At 36.1% G+C, this 18,702-nt stretch overlaps 1 protein-coding gene across 4 annotated transcripts in view; it reads right to left on the reverse strand.

Moving 5' to 3' along the window:
* DEUP1 (deuterosome assembly protein 1) overlaps positions 1 to 18,702 on the reverse strand; it is an 80,680-nt gene that overhangs the window by 41,929 nt on the left and 20,049 nt on the right. For all 4 annotated transcript variants that reach the window (XM_044258319.1, XM_044258318.1, XM_044258317.1 and 1 more), the window contains exons 4-6: positions 18,230 to 18,325; positions 10,852 to 10,986; positions 4,631 to 4,873 (exon numbers count right to left, since the gene is read on the reverse strand). In XM_044258319.1, coding sequence (XP_044114254.1) covers positions 4,631 to 4,873; positions 10,852 to 10,986; positions 18,230 to 18,325 — 474 coding nt within the window. The remainder of the gene's footprint in view (positions 1 to 4,630; positions 4,874 to 10,851; positions 10,987 to 18,229; positions 18,326 to 18,702) is intronic.

Here is an 18,702-nt window from a genome sequence, read left to right on the forward strand (position 1 = left end):
AATATTTTTTAAAAAATGACTCTTTGGTACTTGGTTCAGTGACTAGAATACTACCAAGATTGTTTGGAACAAATTAGATATGTAAATCTACTTTTTTTTTTTCCTTAAGTTAACGTGACCCCCGATGTGGGGCTGGAACTCACAACCTCAAGACTGAGAGTGGCATCCTCTACCGAATGAGCCAGCCAGGAGCCCCTGTAAATGTACTTCTTGAACTGTAAATTTTATGACATCTAAACACAGATCAAGTATTTCCAGTGACTACTTGGCTTTCAAATTGAGGTATGTTGTAAGTGTAACTACACACCAGATTTTGAGGACTTAGTATGAAAAGAAATGTAAAATATCTCTTTATCTCATTAATAACTTTTTACGTTGATTATATGTTGAAATGATAATATTTTAACCACTGAGCCACCCAGACACCCTGAAATGCTAATGCTTTAGATATATGTTGGTTGAATAAAATATATCACTATTATGTATTAATTTCATCCATGTCTTATGACTTCTTTTAATGTGATTACTAGAAAAATGTAAAATGATAGTTGTGGCTTGTATTGTATTTCTGTGGGACAATGTGGCTCTAGTGCCTTAAGGATCCATTAACAAGCCAACAGAAAAGGTCAGTTTTGGGGGGGGCATAGGTATTAGAAAAACGCAACAATTTCTTTTTGTCATTAACTTATAATGGGAAATGCCACATATTTTAAAAATGTGAGCATAGTATAGCGTAGTAAATAAATATGTGCAATGACATTAATATGTATGCAGAAACATTTCAAAGTTGTGGAAAGACAAGTGAGATGTGATTCATGTGAAAATCCAGATGCAGCTGGCATTAAAGTGTGTTGTAAACTAAAGAGAATTGTATATACTATAAGTGACAGTAATTCAAATTGAAACGGTTGTCTTTCTAAATTCATGTGTGAGATGTGGAACACTGTCACATGACAGATTTGCAAAAAGAGAAGAGAAACTTCTTTCTAAATATATACACTGGTTAAGTGATTATTTACCTCTAATTATTCCCATTTGGTAAAATATGAATTTTGTAAAACAAGTTTAAGGCCCATCTGTTTAGCTAGAAATTTGCCGAATGGTTTGAGCGCAGTGCTTTTTAAACCTTCAAACCAGCTACCAAACAGTAAATAATTGATAACTTCTTATTTCGCATTTGCTTTAAAGCAAGAGAATGAAACATAGGTCAAATTTAGAAATAAAACAAGGAAAAGGGCAAATAAAAGCATTATTTTCAGCATCTGTCTTCTAAAGACATCAAAAACAAGTAGTGCTTTCTTGGGCATAGAAATCTGATCTGTCAGCTACCTTCAAGTTTTTGAACCAAATTACTTCTCAAAGATCTTTTTCACTTAAAGCTTTAACATACTTTCATATGTTAAGCATACTCCAGAATAATTTGGTTTTTTAATACATGTGATTCTTTTGTGAAATACAAAATGGAAATTCTTGGTTTAAATTTAATGATGTTCCTAGACCTAAAAATAACTAAGTTATTTTTGTTTAGTGAACAAAATTTGTAAAAATAACTTTGGCAAATTGTCTCATAGAAATTGGCATAGAAATAAAGATAAATAAGGGTCATATTAAAATGTATCATTAACTATGAAAAAGATCATAAAATAGAGTAGAAAATTCCTCATGAAGAATATGAGAAAAAGAAATATTTCAAAATTTAAATCAAGTTTTCTCAACCTTGGCACTATCTATACTTTGTTCTGGATAATTCTTTGTTGTGGGGGTTGTCTTGTGCATTATTGGATGTAGTGTATCAGGCCTCTACACACTAGATGCCAATAGCATACCTCTACCCCATTATGACAACCACAGATATATCCAAGCATCACCAGGTGTCACTTGGGAAGCAAAATCACTCCACTAGAGAATCACCGATTTAAAGGAAAGTCACAACGTTTAGGGACAACTAATACTGTTTATAACCTTTGGTATAAATATCAATATGAATTATTTCATAATTGATTGACTTCTATGAGTGGCTGGGCTTTTATTTTGTTAGTATATATTCAGGAACATTGGTAAATCATTATGTATGTTAATATACATATATATCAGGAAAAGTGAAAGTGGATAACATGGCCTTTCCTTGGCCCAGACAAGCTATGGAGCCTTCTCAGGAGTGCATGTATGTAAGTCCTGAGAAGTCTGTAGAGCTCTTGGGCAGAAGGATGAGTCATACCCTGCTGAACTTGGGTCAGGAGAGTTGATTTATTCCCAAAGGACACATCTCCCAAAGGACAGGGAGGCCTTGACCATTAGGTGGTCTGAGGTCTCTAACTTCCTGCTACACGTTCAGATTCTCTGGTTGCACCTTCTCCCTTCTTGTCAATAGGAGTGTCAGTGTGAGAAGTGTTCATATAAGTCATTCACTTGGAGAGAGGGAAGAGATTATAGTCTGAACTGAGAATGTGAATTTATTAATGTTTCTCAATGTACACTCTTCCTCTATCTGCAACATTTTTTCTTTTAACCAGATTCCTCAACTCCCTTCCTGGAAAAATATAACAGATGAAATTCTGAGAAGGAGAAAGGTGGTGCTGGTCAAGGAAAGCATTATATAGAAGGTCAGTCATGCCGCCAAGGAAGGAGAACAGAGGTTGTTTCTAGAATACAGGGTAAGAGCAGCGATTTCTATTTTCCAAGTGAGCCCAAGAACTGAAGGCTGAACCTCAGCCTATAACAGAGAATGTTCTTGGATGCTATAATAGGTCCAGACAAAATTTTTTGGGGGGAGATTGAGAGGAACTGATGTTAGTGGAGAAGTTGAACCTCACTGAAGCATACAAGCAGACTCCATACCTGGGCTCACTCATGAAATACGTTAGGGAAAACTAAAGAGAATAGAACAGAAAATAGATTTCTGGGGACCAGAACCAAAAAGACCTCAAAAAGGGACAAAGAAGACTGACTCCTCAGTCTGTGCTGGAGGACCTAAAGCCCAGGGGAAAATATTTGGGAACGACCCACAAATATACTCTCCTGACTTGCTGACTGTGATCCTGGTGCAGACTCTTAGCAGTACAAAGACAGCTGCAGAATGTCTTGAAATAAAAGACAGAGGCCTGACCAATTGCCCAGGGAGATTGAGAAGGGAGCCCCTGAGAGAAAATGCCCTCAGAAGTAGAGGTCCTGCAAACCCCTCAGTCAGGACTGGTGGGCTGATAGGCCAACTGAACACCAGAAGCCACCTGACAGCCTCTCGAGTAGAAGAGGAAGGGCTAGTCTGATTTATGGTATAGCAAAGCTGGAGAAAACACCGTTGGTACCACCCCCATTTCTAGACAATTTGTGGCTTGTTCAGGGCTTAGGATCTGTGGTTTGCTCACTTTGTTTGTTTACATCTATATGATGATTTGTATTAGAATCACACCCCTGCCCCGCCCCCCCCGCCCCCCACAAAGCTGGATTTAGGGATGGAGGAGATGTCCTTCTCTTAGAAATACCATGGAGGAGGAGAAACCGGGAGCCTCGTGTTCAGCCCCCCTACAGACATGGAGAAAGAGGAAATGGAGGAGTAGATGCCGGTAGAGAAAGAAAGAAAAGAACTAATCCCATATATAATGTGTCAGGATGGGGAAATGAGGAGTTGGCCCAAGACTAAAAAATGACCTCGGGAATTTAAGTGGTAGAAGATCCTGAGGAATATCTTAGAGAAGTGGAGGTCTGCTCAGATAGTGACCTCCAGAGTTTATATCTCAGGGATGGAGTGGAACTAAGAATGGGCCAGCAGACATGCTCGAGCTTGTAGAAAAAGGCCAAATGCTTGTAGGGGGGAGATAAGACCAAAACAGGAAATAAAACTATAGAATCTGTCAACTAACTAGGTTATCTATCCATGAATAAGAAATATATATTTAGTAAAGAAATTGGTAATGACCAATTTTGATGAATGCTGTATTACTTTCTTAGTGATGCAGAAGTAGACAAGAAAGAGAGAGAGAAGAAGGAGTGGAAGGAAGGAAGGAAAAAAGAATAGAGAAAGGAAGAAAGGGAAGGAGGGAGGGAAGGAGGAAGAGACAGAAAGATTGCTGGGTTAAGAAGAAAATTTATGCTTAGAAAAACCAGCAATCACATCTGCCAGGATAGAAATTTCTTAAGAACAAACACCCCCCCGCCCCCCGCCAAACTCCAGACTACTTGGTAAATGATTATGGTAAAGTGAACAGTGATAAATCCCAGGGAGTGACCTCCATGCCTCTCATAGAGGTAATTTGCTTGTTGACCTCTTACTGGTCTCCTGGATCTTCAACCCAGGATTTCTGCAAGTCAGGGAGGCACAGGGTCAGAGAGAATCTGGGGACACAGGGCAGCGTGTGGCCAGAGGGCCACGGTGTTAGGCACGGGGTCTGTGAGGGAGCACTCTTCTGTCCTGGTAACGCCATCGTTCTGTACTACTGGAGGACTCACGTTCACTCTGGTGGGGAAAAGCATCTATGGGATTAGAGAATTTACCTATCAAGTGAGAATTACTAAGAAGAACTAGGAACAGAATTTACACATGGCATAGAAAATTAGCTTTCTAATCTATATACCAGTTCAGTCACGATTTCTACAACTCATGGGCAGTATCAGTTGTAAAATAAAGAATCACCTGGCACTGTCTTTGGTACATCTTCAGTTCTTGTAAGAGCTTCTGATTTTCATCTTGTAACTTATTCCTGCTTAATGCTATTTCACTCACAGCTGACTTTAGTTTTTCAATAATGAACTCATCTCTTTCACTGGCTTCGCAACTGTGATCCGGGTCGAACACCAACCGAGGATCTTCTGAGCTGCTGTCTTCTGAGCACTGCTTTTTACCACTGAGTTGAGTTTGGTAACTTTGTGCCTGTTTCTGAGAAAGATTAATTAAGACTGTGTTAATGAAAGGGAGAACATCGTATTTAAGCTTCCATAAATAACATTCAAGAATGGGAGAAAAGGCTTGGGAAAAACATCTTTCAGTATGTTTGTAGTGGAGTTTCTCTTTGTAATTCAGTCTTGGTTTTTTTTTTTTTCTAAAACCTCCATTTCAGATGATGTAAAGAGAAAACACAGTTGTAGAACCTCAGAACAAAGACACAGAGTAGGGGAGGGGGCTTGGAGTAGGGAAGTCTTAATAAGTAAGAAACAATGTACAGAAGAGGAAAATTGTGGCTACAATCACACAATAGTTGAAAAGGTCAATAGAATGGAAAATAACCAAAATGAACAAAATTAAACAAAGAACTTGGATTGTAGGAAAGACTTGTCAACAGGTATAACAAGGGTCAACAATTCTTAATGTACAAAAATTTCTTACATTCATAAGAAAAAGAGAAACAACACAAAAGAAAAACTGGCAAAATTTATAAACAGGAAATCACAGAAAAGGAAATGGAAAAGGCTAAGAAGGAAAGGAAGAGATGCTCAACCTTACAAGTAGTCAGAGAAATGCAAAACAAATCAAGCCATTCTGCTATCAGTCCAAGTTGGTAAAAATCAAAAGACTGATAACATTCCATGTTGGTGAATATATGAGTATCCCCACAAAATGTCCATGAATGGAAATTACTATAATCTTTTGGGAAGTAATATACTGGTATTTATCTTAAAAATTTGAATATACATAATGCGCTGTGGCTCAAGAATTATTTCTAGGATTTTTAATCTAACAAAAGAGAAATATTAGCATTTAAAGATGTATGTACAAGGATATTTGTTAGAGTATTATAATAGCAAAAAACCTAAAAACAACCTGAATGTTCATCAATAAGGAAATGATTGAAAGAATTATGGTATAGCTACTATATACTAGGATACATATGGTAATAGAAACCAAATTCTATTAAATATTATTCAGAATTAATTAATGACTTGAAAGAGTATCCATGAGGAAGGATAATTATTAAGTAAAACAACAAAATTTTAAAAAGGAAAAAATAAACAACTTCCCCCAAATACATACTTTACATGTTTGTACAAACAAAAGAAAAAGTACAGAAAGTAAAACACCTATTATTTGTATTAAATCAATAAGAATAGAGAAGATGAAGTTATAATTTTTACATTGGATTATTTTGTATTGTTGAATTCAGAGACCATATATAACTTAAGTAATTCAAGGAATGTAAAGAATGAAAAATAAGAAAACAAACCAAAATCAAACAAAAACCACAGTTTCTCACTGGCTTTAATAAAAATTCCAAATTCCTTGGCCAGGACTTTAAAGCTTATTATAATCTGTATTCAACTCACCAGTCTTACCAACTCCTACCCTTCCTTGCCTTCCACAGGGACTCCCAGCCAACTGGCCCATCTTCAATACCCATAATTTTCCTTTTGCTCTCTTGCTTCAGTCATTTTACTCCCATTACTTCCACCACCCAAAATATCTTCTCAAAATACAACCATTCTTCAAGGTCCAGCCCAGTCCTACTCCTGTTGGAGGACAGTTGCTCACTATCTCAGCCCAAGATTTTCCCTTACTCCTCTGAACTCTAAAAGGGATTCCTATTCACTTGCCATTAATTATCTCTAAATACATACATGTGTTGTCTCTACACCTAAGCTGTAAGGTTCTCGCGGTCAGGAACCAAGCAATCTCAGACTTTTTAAGCAACTTGCCCATAGGCATGCAAAAACATATGTTTTTTAATGATATAATCAAACAGTCACTTTTAAAAGTACCATCCTTTGAGACATGTAGACTAAATTCACCATTACAAATTTTCATGCACTTGCGACTTTACCCAGTGTTAGATCTACTCTGGTTACTTTCTCTTAGTTGGCATTTTTATCTGTAATAAGATTGGTTACAAAGATGGTAATAGTTAACCTCTAATTTTTTCTAAGTTAGAGGGTAGTATTAGGTAATGTACCTGAAATTGATTACACTTCTCAGATAATAATTTTTGTTGAGCATCTAAAGAAACCAGATGAGTCTGATAGAGTATCTCTTGCTTGTCCCATTCTCTTGACTTTGCTCTAAATTCCTTTTTAAAAAGTGGGGGACAAACATAAATTGAAGAAAATTATTCACTTAAAAGCACAATGAGTAAGGCTTCTTTCATTTGTACATCTTCATTCTAAACAACTATATCCATTCTTTCCTCATTTGGAAAACAAAATAAATATTAAGTCACTCATCATGAGTTTATTACTAGATATAGCTTCTGATTCTTATCACCAAACCTGTATTCTTAATTTTATTTGTTTGTTTTTATGGGATGAGGCTTGGATGATTTAGTGACTTTGTCCCCTTGTGGATTTCAAGGCTACTGTCCAAGGTAAAGCCAAAATCAGCTCATTCTGGGGAACAGAACAGCTATTTCAGGCCTAACTTAGGATACCAGCAGAGCTGCCCTGGGGAAGAAGTGGGGTAATGAGTTTGATGCAACATACTTGGTTTTACAAGTTTTTGTTCAAAGTAGTATATTTGTAGAACATGAATGTTCACAACTTAACACAAGGAAGGGATATGGTTTTGGGAATCAATCAGTCAAGGAAGGCTATAAATTAGGAGGCTCTTACAGTAATTAAAGATGACCTGAAATTGACTGGTAGTCATAAGGTTGGAAAACTATAGATATGCCCCCCTTTAAATATATAATACCCTATGATAAATGGACCATGTTTATTAAGACAAATGGGGACAGTTCATATAAAGTTATTGACTTTGATTCTGACATTTCACAATTTAAAATTAGGTACACAACAACAGGGTCTTCAATAATAGCGACAAATTTACAAAACTAGGCTCCTTTATAAAATAGCTGATATTTCAAATTAGTATAATGCAGATTTTAAAAATTCCTGTTTACTTTTAATTTTGGAAGGAATTTTTGGAGTTAGAAGTCAAAATATGGACAAGGTTGACTTACATGGTTCATATCTTTCAGGTAATACTAGTATTTAGCAACACACACCCGACAATCTCAATCTTGAAAATAAATATTTCCCAGAATGCTTTAAGAGATGGCAAATTCTCTTCACAAATTCTACAACAGGTAGAAATGAGGTCAAGAATGAGGCCAAGTAGGCTAGAAATTTGGGTCACAGAAATATCAGCAGGTGCTCATAACAGTCCTGGTTTCTTGATGTTACAGATGTATTGGTTTCAAAACTGGTTTCAAGCCCACACAACATATCCATAAGTTATGGGACCATAAAGAGACCTAGAGAGATTTATTAGGATTTTTTTTAGGGGCTGGAGTTGTCCCCACTAGGTTTCAGAGTCTACAGACTTGCCTAAACCTCCAGAGTAAATTCCCCACGGCTGGAAAAACTTTTCTGGTTCTTCAAGGTTGAGAGTGGGTCAGGGTCATTAAGATTAATTTCTAGGGGAAGTCCATTATATTATATGTTTTTTAATCCCTTTACTGGAAGACTAACTCACATTTCCTTAGTGATGGTGTATGCCAAGGGCTCTACAAACCTCTACCTGTAAGATGGCTTTCACTTTTTAGTATGAACATTTCATACTTACATAAAAGTAGAGATTTAAAAAAAAAATCCCATGTACCCTTCACCCAGTTTGACCACCATCAACCTAACCACCTCCATCCCCCCTCTCTCTCCACCCTTCCTTTGTTGGACTGTTTTAAGACAACTTCCAGACCTCATGTATCCTCACCTCTAAATGCGTCAGTGTGCATCGAAATATATACAAATGTGTATTTTCTTCTCATGTGGCCACAATGTCACCTATAAGGTATTTTAACCCCAATTATTGGTGAAAAAATGAAATCTCTGGGAGGCTAACAACTTGCCTACAGGTCACAAGGCAAATAAGCGAGTCAGTCAGGAAGTGTTCTAAATTATAAACTGTCATGTTCTTCCACATCAACATGCTATTTCCCATTTCTCTGTTACTAGACCAGTGAATAAACATTTGTCCCAAAGGAAAAACATGCTTAGATACAGACTAAAACTGGAATAGCCCATCTCTTACACATTAATTTTTCATATGGCCCTAAGTAAAAAGTGTTTCCATAATTATACAGATTAAACCACCTATACAGTGTGCTTAAAAATTTTTATATAAGTAGAAACCCACCAAGTCATATATATATATTATATACATAATATATATGCATACATATTATATATGTATATATACACATATGATATATATACACATATGTGTACATATATATATGTATATGTATATATACATACATATATATTTTTTAGAGAGAGTGCATGAGCAGAGGAAGGGAGTGGCAGAGGGAGAGATACTCTCAAGCAGCCTCCACCCCCAGCACGGAGACTGACATGAGGCTCGATCTCATGACCCTGACATCATGACATGAGCAGATGCTTAATCGACTCAACCACCCAGGTGCTCCAGCTCATATTTTGCTACTAATTTCATCTATAAATTCATGAAATCTATTCTATGTAAATATTTCATTCCCTAAATGTAAAAGTGTTCACACAAAGTACTTAATATTAATTTCAGACTTTTTTTGTCTGAATAATTTATATGGCTGTGGTTGTCCCATAAAACCCCATGAGAAATCAATCAAAAGCTAATCAGTGACTTGATCTCAGCATTTTCAGTGAAAGCACATCTTTGGGCACCTTCTGAGATCAGGATATTTCTGAAGCCAGTCTGGTCATACCACCATAAGAGCCAGGTAGTTGATTACACGTGGCACATGGTGCATTTTCCTATAGAGTCAATTTTACTTAGCAGTAGTAATTTTGTATTTTTTTTTAAAAAAGTGTATTATTCAGTAGATTGTAAAATTTATAGGAATTTAAGAGCTAAAACCCAAGTTTTTCAGTAAAGTTCTTGCAACAGGTTAATTTTAGGGTTGTGGTCCTAGATTTTTCTTTCTTCTTTTAAAGATATTTTGGAGGGAAAGTTTAAGAAGGACTGTGAATTGAAGAGTAAAATGATGAAAATCAAACAGGGCAACGGCAGTTAGCTAGGAGGGAGTTAAGAGGCAGGAGACCAGGGAAAAGGGCAAACCTGGGCTGGATATGGGGGGTAAAAGAAAAGATCAATTCCTAGGTATGCACCTGGGTGACTGTGAGAGGCCAACTATGATGTATCAGGCAAGTAGAAGGAAGGGAAATCACCAGCTGGGGATGGTAAGGGGGATGCTGGGTTTTAGGGCTTGAGAGCAAAAGAAGAAATGGAATAGGCTATCTTGAGGTCAATTAATGAACAATAATGGAAGGCCTAGGAGCTGGTCTCAGGTTAAACAACAGGAATTTAGAGTAGAATCTACCTGCTGTTACATGACCTCTAGCAGGAATGCTCAAGAGCTCCAAAAAATAATGGGTTTGCTTTCTCCAAGGTCGGGAAGTTAGGGGATAAAAATAAATGAGTCCATGAATAATAAGACAGAGATCTCCAAAGCTCTGGGTAATATGTGGTTGCTATCTTGGAGTGGCACTACCTCTTTAAGAAAAAAACCCTGAAACTCCAAGCCCTCTTCCAAAAACTGTTGGGAGGCTTCATTGGGATTTAAGTACCCAATAGTTAAATAGCCATTAAAAGATTTATTAGATATTCAATTTAACTGACCCCAGGGATGTCCTTCAATTTCACTCAACATCTGCAGTTTCTTTGAACTCTATTTTTTTTTTTTTTTGGCTCTCCAAAAATGCTGATCTGTATAAAAGATGCATAAATCAAAGTGATGTTTTAATTCGCTAAGTGCCTAAAGGGAAGGTGCACTAAGAAAATACATTGAATGAGCAGCTGATTTGTAATGGTGTTTGTTACCACAGCTGTACGTGCCATGGAGCACAGCGGAGACCGGAGACCGCCAGCCTGTAGCAGCGGCAGGAATCGATCCTGACGGTGCAGGAAAGAAACTAACAAAGTACATGGCTCACCTCTAATTTCTGGTTCAAGTTGCTCAGTTCAAAGGGTGTTTCTTCTTTGAGGTGCGGTAACTCCTTTCGCCGAACTTTACTTTGTTTCATCTGGTGTAGTCTCAGTTTCTCAAAGCTATTCGTCAGTTTGGAAAACTGGAAGTAAGAAAGAATGCCAATGTCTCACTATGACTGGCTTTTTTTTTTTTAAGATTTTATTTATTTATTTGACAGACATAGATCAGAAGTAGGCAGAGAGGCAGGCAGAGAGAAAGGAGAAGCAGACTCCCTGCTGAGAAGAGAGCTTGACGCGGGGCTCAATCCCAGGACCCTGGAATCATGACCTGAGCTGAAGACAGAGGCTTTAACCCACTGAGCCACCCAGGCACCCCAGTGACTGGCTTTTCTGACTTGAATTCACAAGAGTTCTTTTCTTGGGCACGTCTTTGATGATTTAAGTCATGATTGGAAAATGCAGTAATGCTTAAATCTTCTGATTTGTGAAGACAGGACCAGTTATTAAAACTAAATTATTGGAGCTGAACACCATTCGGTTTTCATGTGAATTTGGGACTTCATCAACTGCACAGTTAAATGAGTCGCTCATTTAACAAAACATAAATGTTTTGTTTAGCTTTGTTTTAACCATATGCAGCAAAGCTTACAAGTTTTAAAAACCAAGTTTTTTCTTTTATTTAGTGCCATCTTGTGTTGACAATTTTAATTTCAGTAACCCCTTCTATAAAATAACAAGTATGTATATTTTATTCAAGAAACTGAATACTGAATTTAAAAGCTACAAATAGCATAAACTACTTATTCATGTTGATAGAAGTTTAAATAAATTTAAGTATCAAATTGATACAATCTTTTTCTTAGTCATAATTCTTTTAACTTAGACTGTACTATTTTTTCTGGTTTTTGATATACCTTCAATAATAGATTAGAAGCAGCATGATCCATCAACATCTGTGGAGAAATTTCTAGATAACTATTTATAAAAGTTTTTTGGTTTTATTTTGAACTTTGAAATAATTATAACTATAAATAATCATAATTACAGTATAATTATACGGTATATATTAAGCCAGGAAATGACATTGGTACAATAGATGTGTATAGTTTTATGCTATCTTATCACCTGTGTAGATTTGTGTGACCACAACCACAATCAAGATACAGAACCATTCCAATAGCACAGAGACCTCCCTGCCTTTGTAGTGATACTCAGACCTCTCATCTTCCGACCCCTAACCCCTGGCAACCACTAATTTATTTCTATATCTGTAATTTTGTCATTTGAGAATGTTATAAAATGGAATCAAATAGCATATGACATTTTGAGATTGGGTTTTTTTAGTCCCCATAATGCCCAGAAGATGCATGCTTGTATCAATAGTTCATTCCTTTTTATTATTCAGTCTTATTCCGTGGTATGGAGGGAACTGCATTTGCTTGACCATTCATTTTGGTTATTTCCAATTTTGGCTCCCACAAATAAAGTTATGAATGGTCGCATCTACTTTTTCTGATATTAATATAGTCACTTGTTTTCTTCTTCTCATATTATTTTTAAAATTGAAATATAATTCACCTGCCATAATAATCATCATTTAAAAATGAAATTATATTTCATTTAAAATTGAAATATAATTCACCTGCCATAATAATCATCATTTAAAAATAAAATTAACTGGTTTTTAGTATATTCCATAGTTGTGCAATGATCAGATTACCTGATTTCAGAATATTTTCATTACCACAAAAAGAAACCCTAGAATGTTAGAATAGTTATACATTTCCTCCTACCGCCAGTCCCTAGAAACTATTAATCTGCTTTCTGTCTCTATGGATTTGCCTATTCTGATCAGTTCATTTTAGTGGGATCATACATTTATGTGATCTTTTGTGTCTGGCTTCTTTCACTTTACGCTTTCAAGGTTCATCTGTGTTGTAGCATGGATCAATACCGAATAGTATTCCATTGCATGGATATGCCATATTTGGTTTCACTGTTCATCAATCGATGGACTTTGGATTCTTTCTAGTTTTTGCATATTACAAATAAAGCTGCTATGAGCACTTGTGTACAAGTTTCTGTGTGGATACATATATTTATTTCTCTTGGGTACATAAGTAGGAGTGGAATTGCTGGATCATATGGAAACTCTGAGTTTAACTTTTTAAGGCACTGCCGAACTACTTTCCAAGTGGCTGCACCATTTCCCAGTATTACTGAGAACATACAGGGTTTTAATTTCTCAATATCCTCACTGACATTTGCTATTGTCCATCTTTTTGATTATAGCCATTCTGGCCAGGGTGAATGGGTATCTCATAATTTGATATGCATTTCCGCAATGACTCATGATGTTGATTTTTTCATATGCTTATTGGATACTTGTATAGCTTCTCTGAAAAAATGTCTATTCATATCTTTGCCCATTTTAAAGTTAGGTCATTTACTTTTTATTATTGACTAGTATGAGTTTTTTTTTTTTTCTGGACACTAGTCCTTTATCAGATATATCATTTGTAAATATTTTCTTCCACTTTGTGAATTGTCTCTTCATTTTTTTGATGGTGTCCTTTGAAGCACAGAGGTGGTTTGATTTTAATGAAGTTAAATTCATCTGATTTTTCTTGTGCTTTTGGTGCCAAATCTAAGAAACCATTGCCTAATCCAAAGTCATGAAGATCTACTCTGTGTTTTTTTCTAAGAGCTTTATAGATTAAGTTTTTACAGTTAGGTCTTTAATCCATTTTGAGTTCATTTTTGTTTATGATTTAGGTCTAACTTCATTCTTTTACATGTGGATATTCAGTTGTGCCTTTATGTTTGTTGAAAAGACTCTTCTTTCTCCACACAGAATTACCGTGGCACCGCTTCTGCTCTCATTAGTATTTGCATGTATTTTTTTCTACCTTTTTATTTCAAATTACCTATATAGTTATGTCTGAAGTGAGTTTCTGGAACAGAACATACTGTGAGGTCATATTTTCTTAATTTACTCTTTCAATCTCCATCTTTTAACTGATGTACTTAGACACTTCCCATTTAATGTAATTATTGATATATTAGAGCTTAAGCCTTATTCTTGTTGTTCTTTTCTGTTTTCTAGTTTTTGGTTTCTCTATTTTAGCTTTTCTGCTTTCTTCAGGGTTATTTGAGCATTATTTATAATTCCTTCTTGGTTTATCTATAGGGTATTTGAATATTATCTATTTGAATAGCTTTCTCAATTGGTGATCTAGGTATTACATTACATATACATAAGTCATTACAGTCTACTGGTGTCAACCTCTTACCAGTTCAACTGAAATGCATAAGTTTTACTTTTTTTTATGTCTCTCTTTGCCCTCTCCCATTTGTAACATAATTGTCTTAAGTATTCCTTCAACATACATTAAGAACTGCATTAGACATTGTTATAATTTCTGCTTTATCTGTCAAACAATTTAGAAAACTCAAAGAGAAGGAAAGTATTGCTTTATCCATTTTTTAAAACGCTTTTCATTGTTTTTTCTTCCTTCCTGATATCTCAAGATTCTTTCCTTGTCATTTCCTTCCTGCTAAAGGAACTTTCTTTAGCCATTCCTTGAAGGTAGGTTTATTAGTGACAAATTCTCTTAGTTATCCTTCATTTGAGAAGGACTTGATTTCCCCTTCATTCCTAAGGATATTTTTTCTAGGCATAGAATTCTGGGTTGACATTTATGTTCTTTCAGCAACTGAAAAATGTCCCACATTCTCTGGCCTCCATGGTTTCTGATGAGAAATCTGTTATCTGAATTGATTCTTCCCTATAGGTAAGGTGTTATTTCTCTCTTCTGCTTCCAAGATTTTTTTTTTCTTTGTCTGTTGGTTTTGAGAACTTTGTCTACAGTGTGTCTCAGTCTTGGTTTCTCTGTATTTATCTTGTTTGACTTTCACGCAGATTCTTGAATCTGTAGGTTTATATCTTTTACCAAGTTTTGACACTTTCACCTGTACTTCTTTGAGTACTTTCTCAGTCCCACTCTCCTCTCCCTTCTGGGACTCTGTGACACAAATTTCCAATCTTTTGTTATAGTCCTGCATGTCCCTTAGCTTCATTTTCTTTTAGTCTGTTTTCTCTCTGTTGTTCAGATTGGTTAATTTCCATCCCGTTATCATTAAGCTCACTGACTATTTCCTCTTCATCCTACTTTTGAGTACATCCACTGAATTCTTTTAGTTTGGCTATTTCATTTTCTAGAGGTAAAATTTCTAACTGGCTGTTTATTATAGTTTTGTTTCTTTGCTATAACTTTCATTTGTTTCAGGTGTGTTTGTAATTGCTCGCTGAAGCATTTTTATAACAGCTGCTTTAAAATCCTTGTTAGATAATTCTAACATCTGTATTCACTCAGTGTTGCCATCTCTTGGTTGTCTTTTCTCATTCAAGTTTAGATCTTCCTGGTTCCTGGTGTGATGGGTTGTTTTTTTAACTGAAACTTGGACATTTTGGGTATTGCACTACGAGACACTAGATTTTCTTTAGGGATTGTGTTTCAGCCATCCTTTTCTGACAGCACTCTGGCAAGGAAAGGGAGACACTGCCTCATCACTACCAAGGGGCAGTGGGAGTTCAGCTCTTGGCCTCAGTAGGTAAACCAAGGGAGACGTTCCTTATCCCTGCTGGGTGGGAATGGGAGTTCAGGATCCCCACTAGTCTTCAATAATACCACCTTGACTGGAGGGGCATAGGTGCCTTATTATTGCCTCTCACCTGTCCTTCAGTGAAAGTGTAGTGAGGGCAAGTGGACTCTTTACCACTGAGAGGTGGTAAACATCCTGATTCCTCATTAGGCGTCCCTTGATACCATTCAGAGAGGAGGGGGATTGCCTCCTTACCACCAAATAGGCATACTAGTCCAGGCTCTCCACATGGCCTCCACTAACACCATGGGTTGGGGAGGGCCTTGCCAACGCTTACTGGTCACGAGATTCCTGGCTTTCCACTCCAGTCTTCTCTCACACCACCCAGGCTTGGGAGCTTGGACTACCTCATTATAAGCTGATGAGAAAGAGGCTGTCTACACAGTCTGTGCTGAGCTGGGGGTGGGTTTGGGGCTGAAGTCTTTTTCTGTGGTGTTTGGCTGGAGTAGAACAGTTATTATCTAAAAGTGTGTAATCTTGCTAAGTAGTCTTTTTCTGGGTCTTTTGGCTGCAGAAAGTAGGCATTCCTTGGGATTGTTTTTGTCTGTACCTGGGTAGTCAGCTTCTCCATTCCCCAGCATGGGATATAAGAGGCAAAGAGAAATCCCAGGGAACTCACCACTATGTCACTCCTTGGGTACCAAGGTTTTAGTTGGCCTGTCTCTCCCTCCACTTCTCAGAGTCTTCTCATTTTATAAATAATATCCAGGCTTTCTAGTTTTAATTAGCAGGATCTAAATGCATCTACTCCATCTTTCCAGAAGTGAAAATCTCAAATATATATATATATATATATATATATACATATATATACACATATACAATTTAATCATAGTTTCATAATGGATAGAAGGAAAAGAAAATATTCTCTTTTTAAAAAGAAGCAGTTTCTATGAGAAAGTTTTGATAGAGTTGAGTTATTCAAAGAAGAGTATATCCTTAAAATATTTTAGGAAAATGAAATTGTAGATAAACCAGGAATTTCAAAGAAGGAATCAGTAGAGTGAGCTAGCAGCAACCAAAGCATGATGCTACAAGATAGCATTTTCTAGTTAGAAGAATGACATATTAAAAGCTATTATGCAAACCAGTTCTCTCTTTTCCCCTCTTTCCTTCTCTGCTACTTTCCTCTTTAACGCTTTTCTTTCTTTTAACATGAGAAGAAAAGAAGAGCAGAAAACTGTAGTGGAAGCAGATGGCTGCTCTTTCAAGAACAATGTAGTTTTCCCAAAATGTATCCTATGAAACACCTGTTTACAGTGTTTACACTGTAATAGTGTACTACAGTATAAGCTGGTTTTAGCTTAAAAAATGCAGTTCTATGATCAAATATGTTTTGAAAAATGCTGGATTAAAAAGGTTAAATGGATTTGTTTGAAACAGGAATTTGCACAGCCTGTCATATGCTAGCATGCACTGTGAATGTCCAGGAGCCAACAAGAAGTAAACAGCATTTCCTAAAACTTTCAATATTAGCATTCCACAGAACACAATTTTGTGAAATTGCCATAAGGGTATTTGTTGGTTAGTCAGCAGCCAAGTAATAAAACGAAGCTGCGAAGCAACAAATGGCAGGGATTCATGTATTACCTGACCACTCAGCACCTGTAAACAAGCCATACAACTTTTTAAAAATGGACGTGAAAAAAAACCCAGAGATTAAAGATCTGGTAAGCAGTAACTGAACTAATGAAATATAATTCTGAGATGGTATATCACTTGTATCTCCATTTCTTTATTTTTTAAAACTTATTCCAGATCGTGTTTATATTGAACAAATACAGTGATTTAATATATATGTTGGTATTTCAGAGCTTTATGATTACAGGAAAAAAAAGGTTGATTGAGTTAAGTGTTAAATGCTTAGTCTTAGAAAAACCATTTAGTTTTGTAATTTAAGCTACCATCTAGTGGCAGCTCTTTGAATTGCAGGAAAAATGTCTAAATTTACGAGCTGGCCAGTCTTTTAAGATTATGCTGAACGTATCAAATGTTTCATATCCAATCTTAATAACTGATGACTTCCCTAAGAAGGTACTTAAGAAAGAATTAACTACTTCAAGCTCACTTAATTGTATTATCACTTGTGAAATCTTTGCACTTCATAAATTTCATGATCAAACTGTTATTTCCCATTGATTCATTTATTAAGTTAAGCAAGGACAAGAGCAGCTACTAGATCTGAGATGCACAGATAATGATTGCCCTATGCAATATTTGTGGTAAGGGAGAGAAGATTTTTGGCTTGCTAGCACAGTGAGGAAGTAGAGGAATAAATAACAAAGAAATCAGTATCCCTATTCAGAAGACCTATAGCCCTACCAGTATTGAAGTACCAAAGACCAGTTTTTTTCTCTTCAATTATCTATTTCATAATAGCAAAGTCATTTTTGTTGTTCACACTGCTAGCTATTATCATGTAATTAATCAACAAGTCATCTGATAAATAGAAAGGTAATAGTCTTGCACTATGCTAACAGTTAAAGGGATAAAGAGCTGACAGTCTTAATAAAAGAAACAATCTAATAAAACAATGAAAGACAGTCAAACATATAACCCTTCATTAAATATAAAAACTTTACTTGTATTAAAAATAGACCATTTTAATAAAATCAATACAACTTATAAATACATAAATTTGATATAATTTTATATGTGAAAACATGTATCAAAATGTGTCAAATCATCAAAGGAGATTAAATTACATTGTTTCCTTACTTGAGCTTTTAGGGTTTGCAGTTGTCCTTCATAATTTTGCGTCATTGCTAAGTTACATTTTTCCAGACTGTCCAGCTTCTGCCTAAGTAAGCCCACCTGCAGCAAGAACAAAACTTAATTTTGATTTTTTTCTAAATTTTGCCTGATGAAAGCAGAAAATGTGCAAAGGAGGAGCATGCTTTAAGTAAAACTGCTGTCCTCAAACAAGAATAAATATTTGTACTGCAGTTCTTAAAATAGCTATTAATAATGAAAGTCACAAAACCCCACATTGCTGGTGCTATTCCACTGGGTACACATAAGAACGGGGCGGTATGGATGTCTGACAAAAGATCTGTGTCACCATCACATCTGAAATTAAGGTTCAGAATTTACTTTGCATTATTTTTTCAGGAGGCCATGTCACCATCACTCAGGCAGAGCCTCTGCGGATGCAGTTCTGTTTTTATTTTGGGCACCACTGTCTTCAGTGG

Source organism: Neovison vison, chromosome 7 (genome assembly GCF_020171115.1).
Source record: "Neovison vison isolate M4711 chromosome 7, ASM_NN_V1, whole genome shotgun sequence".
Lineage (NCBI taxonomy): Eukaryota > Metazoa > Chordata > Mammalia > Carnivora > Mustelidae > Neogale > Neogale vison.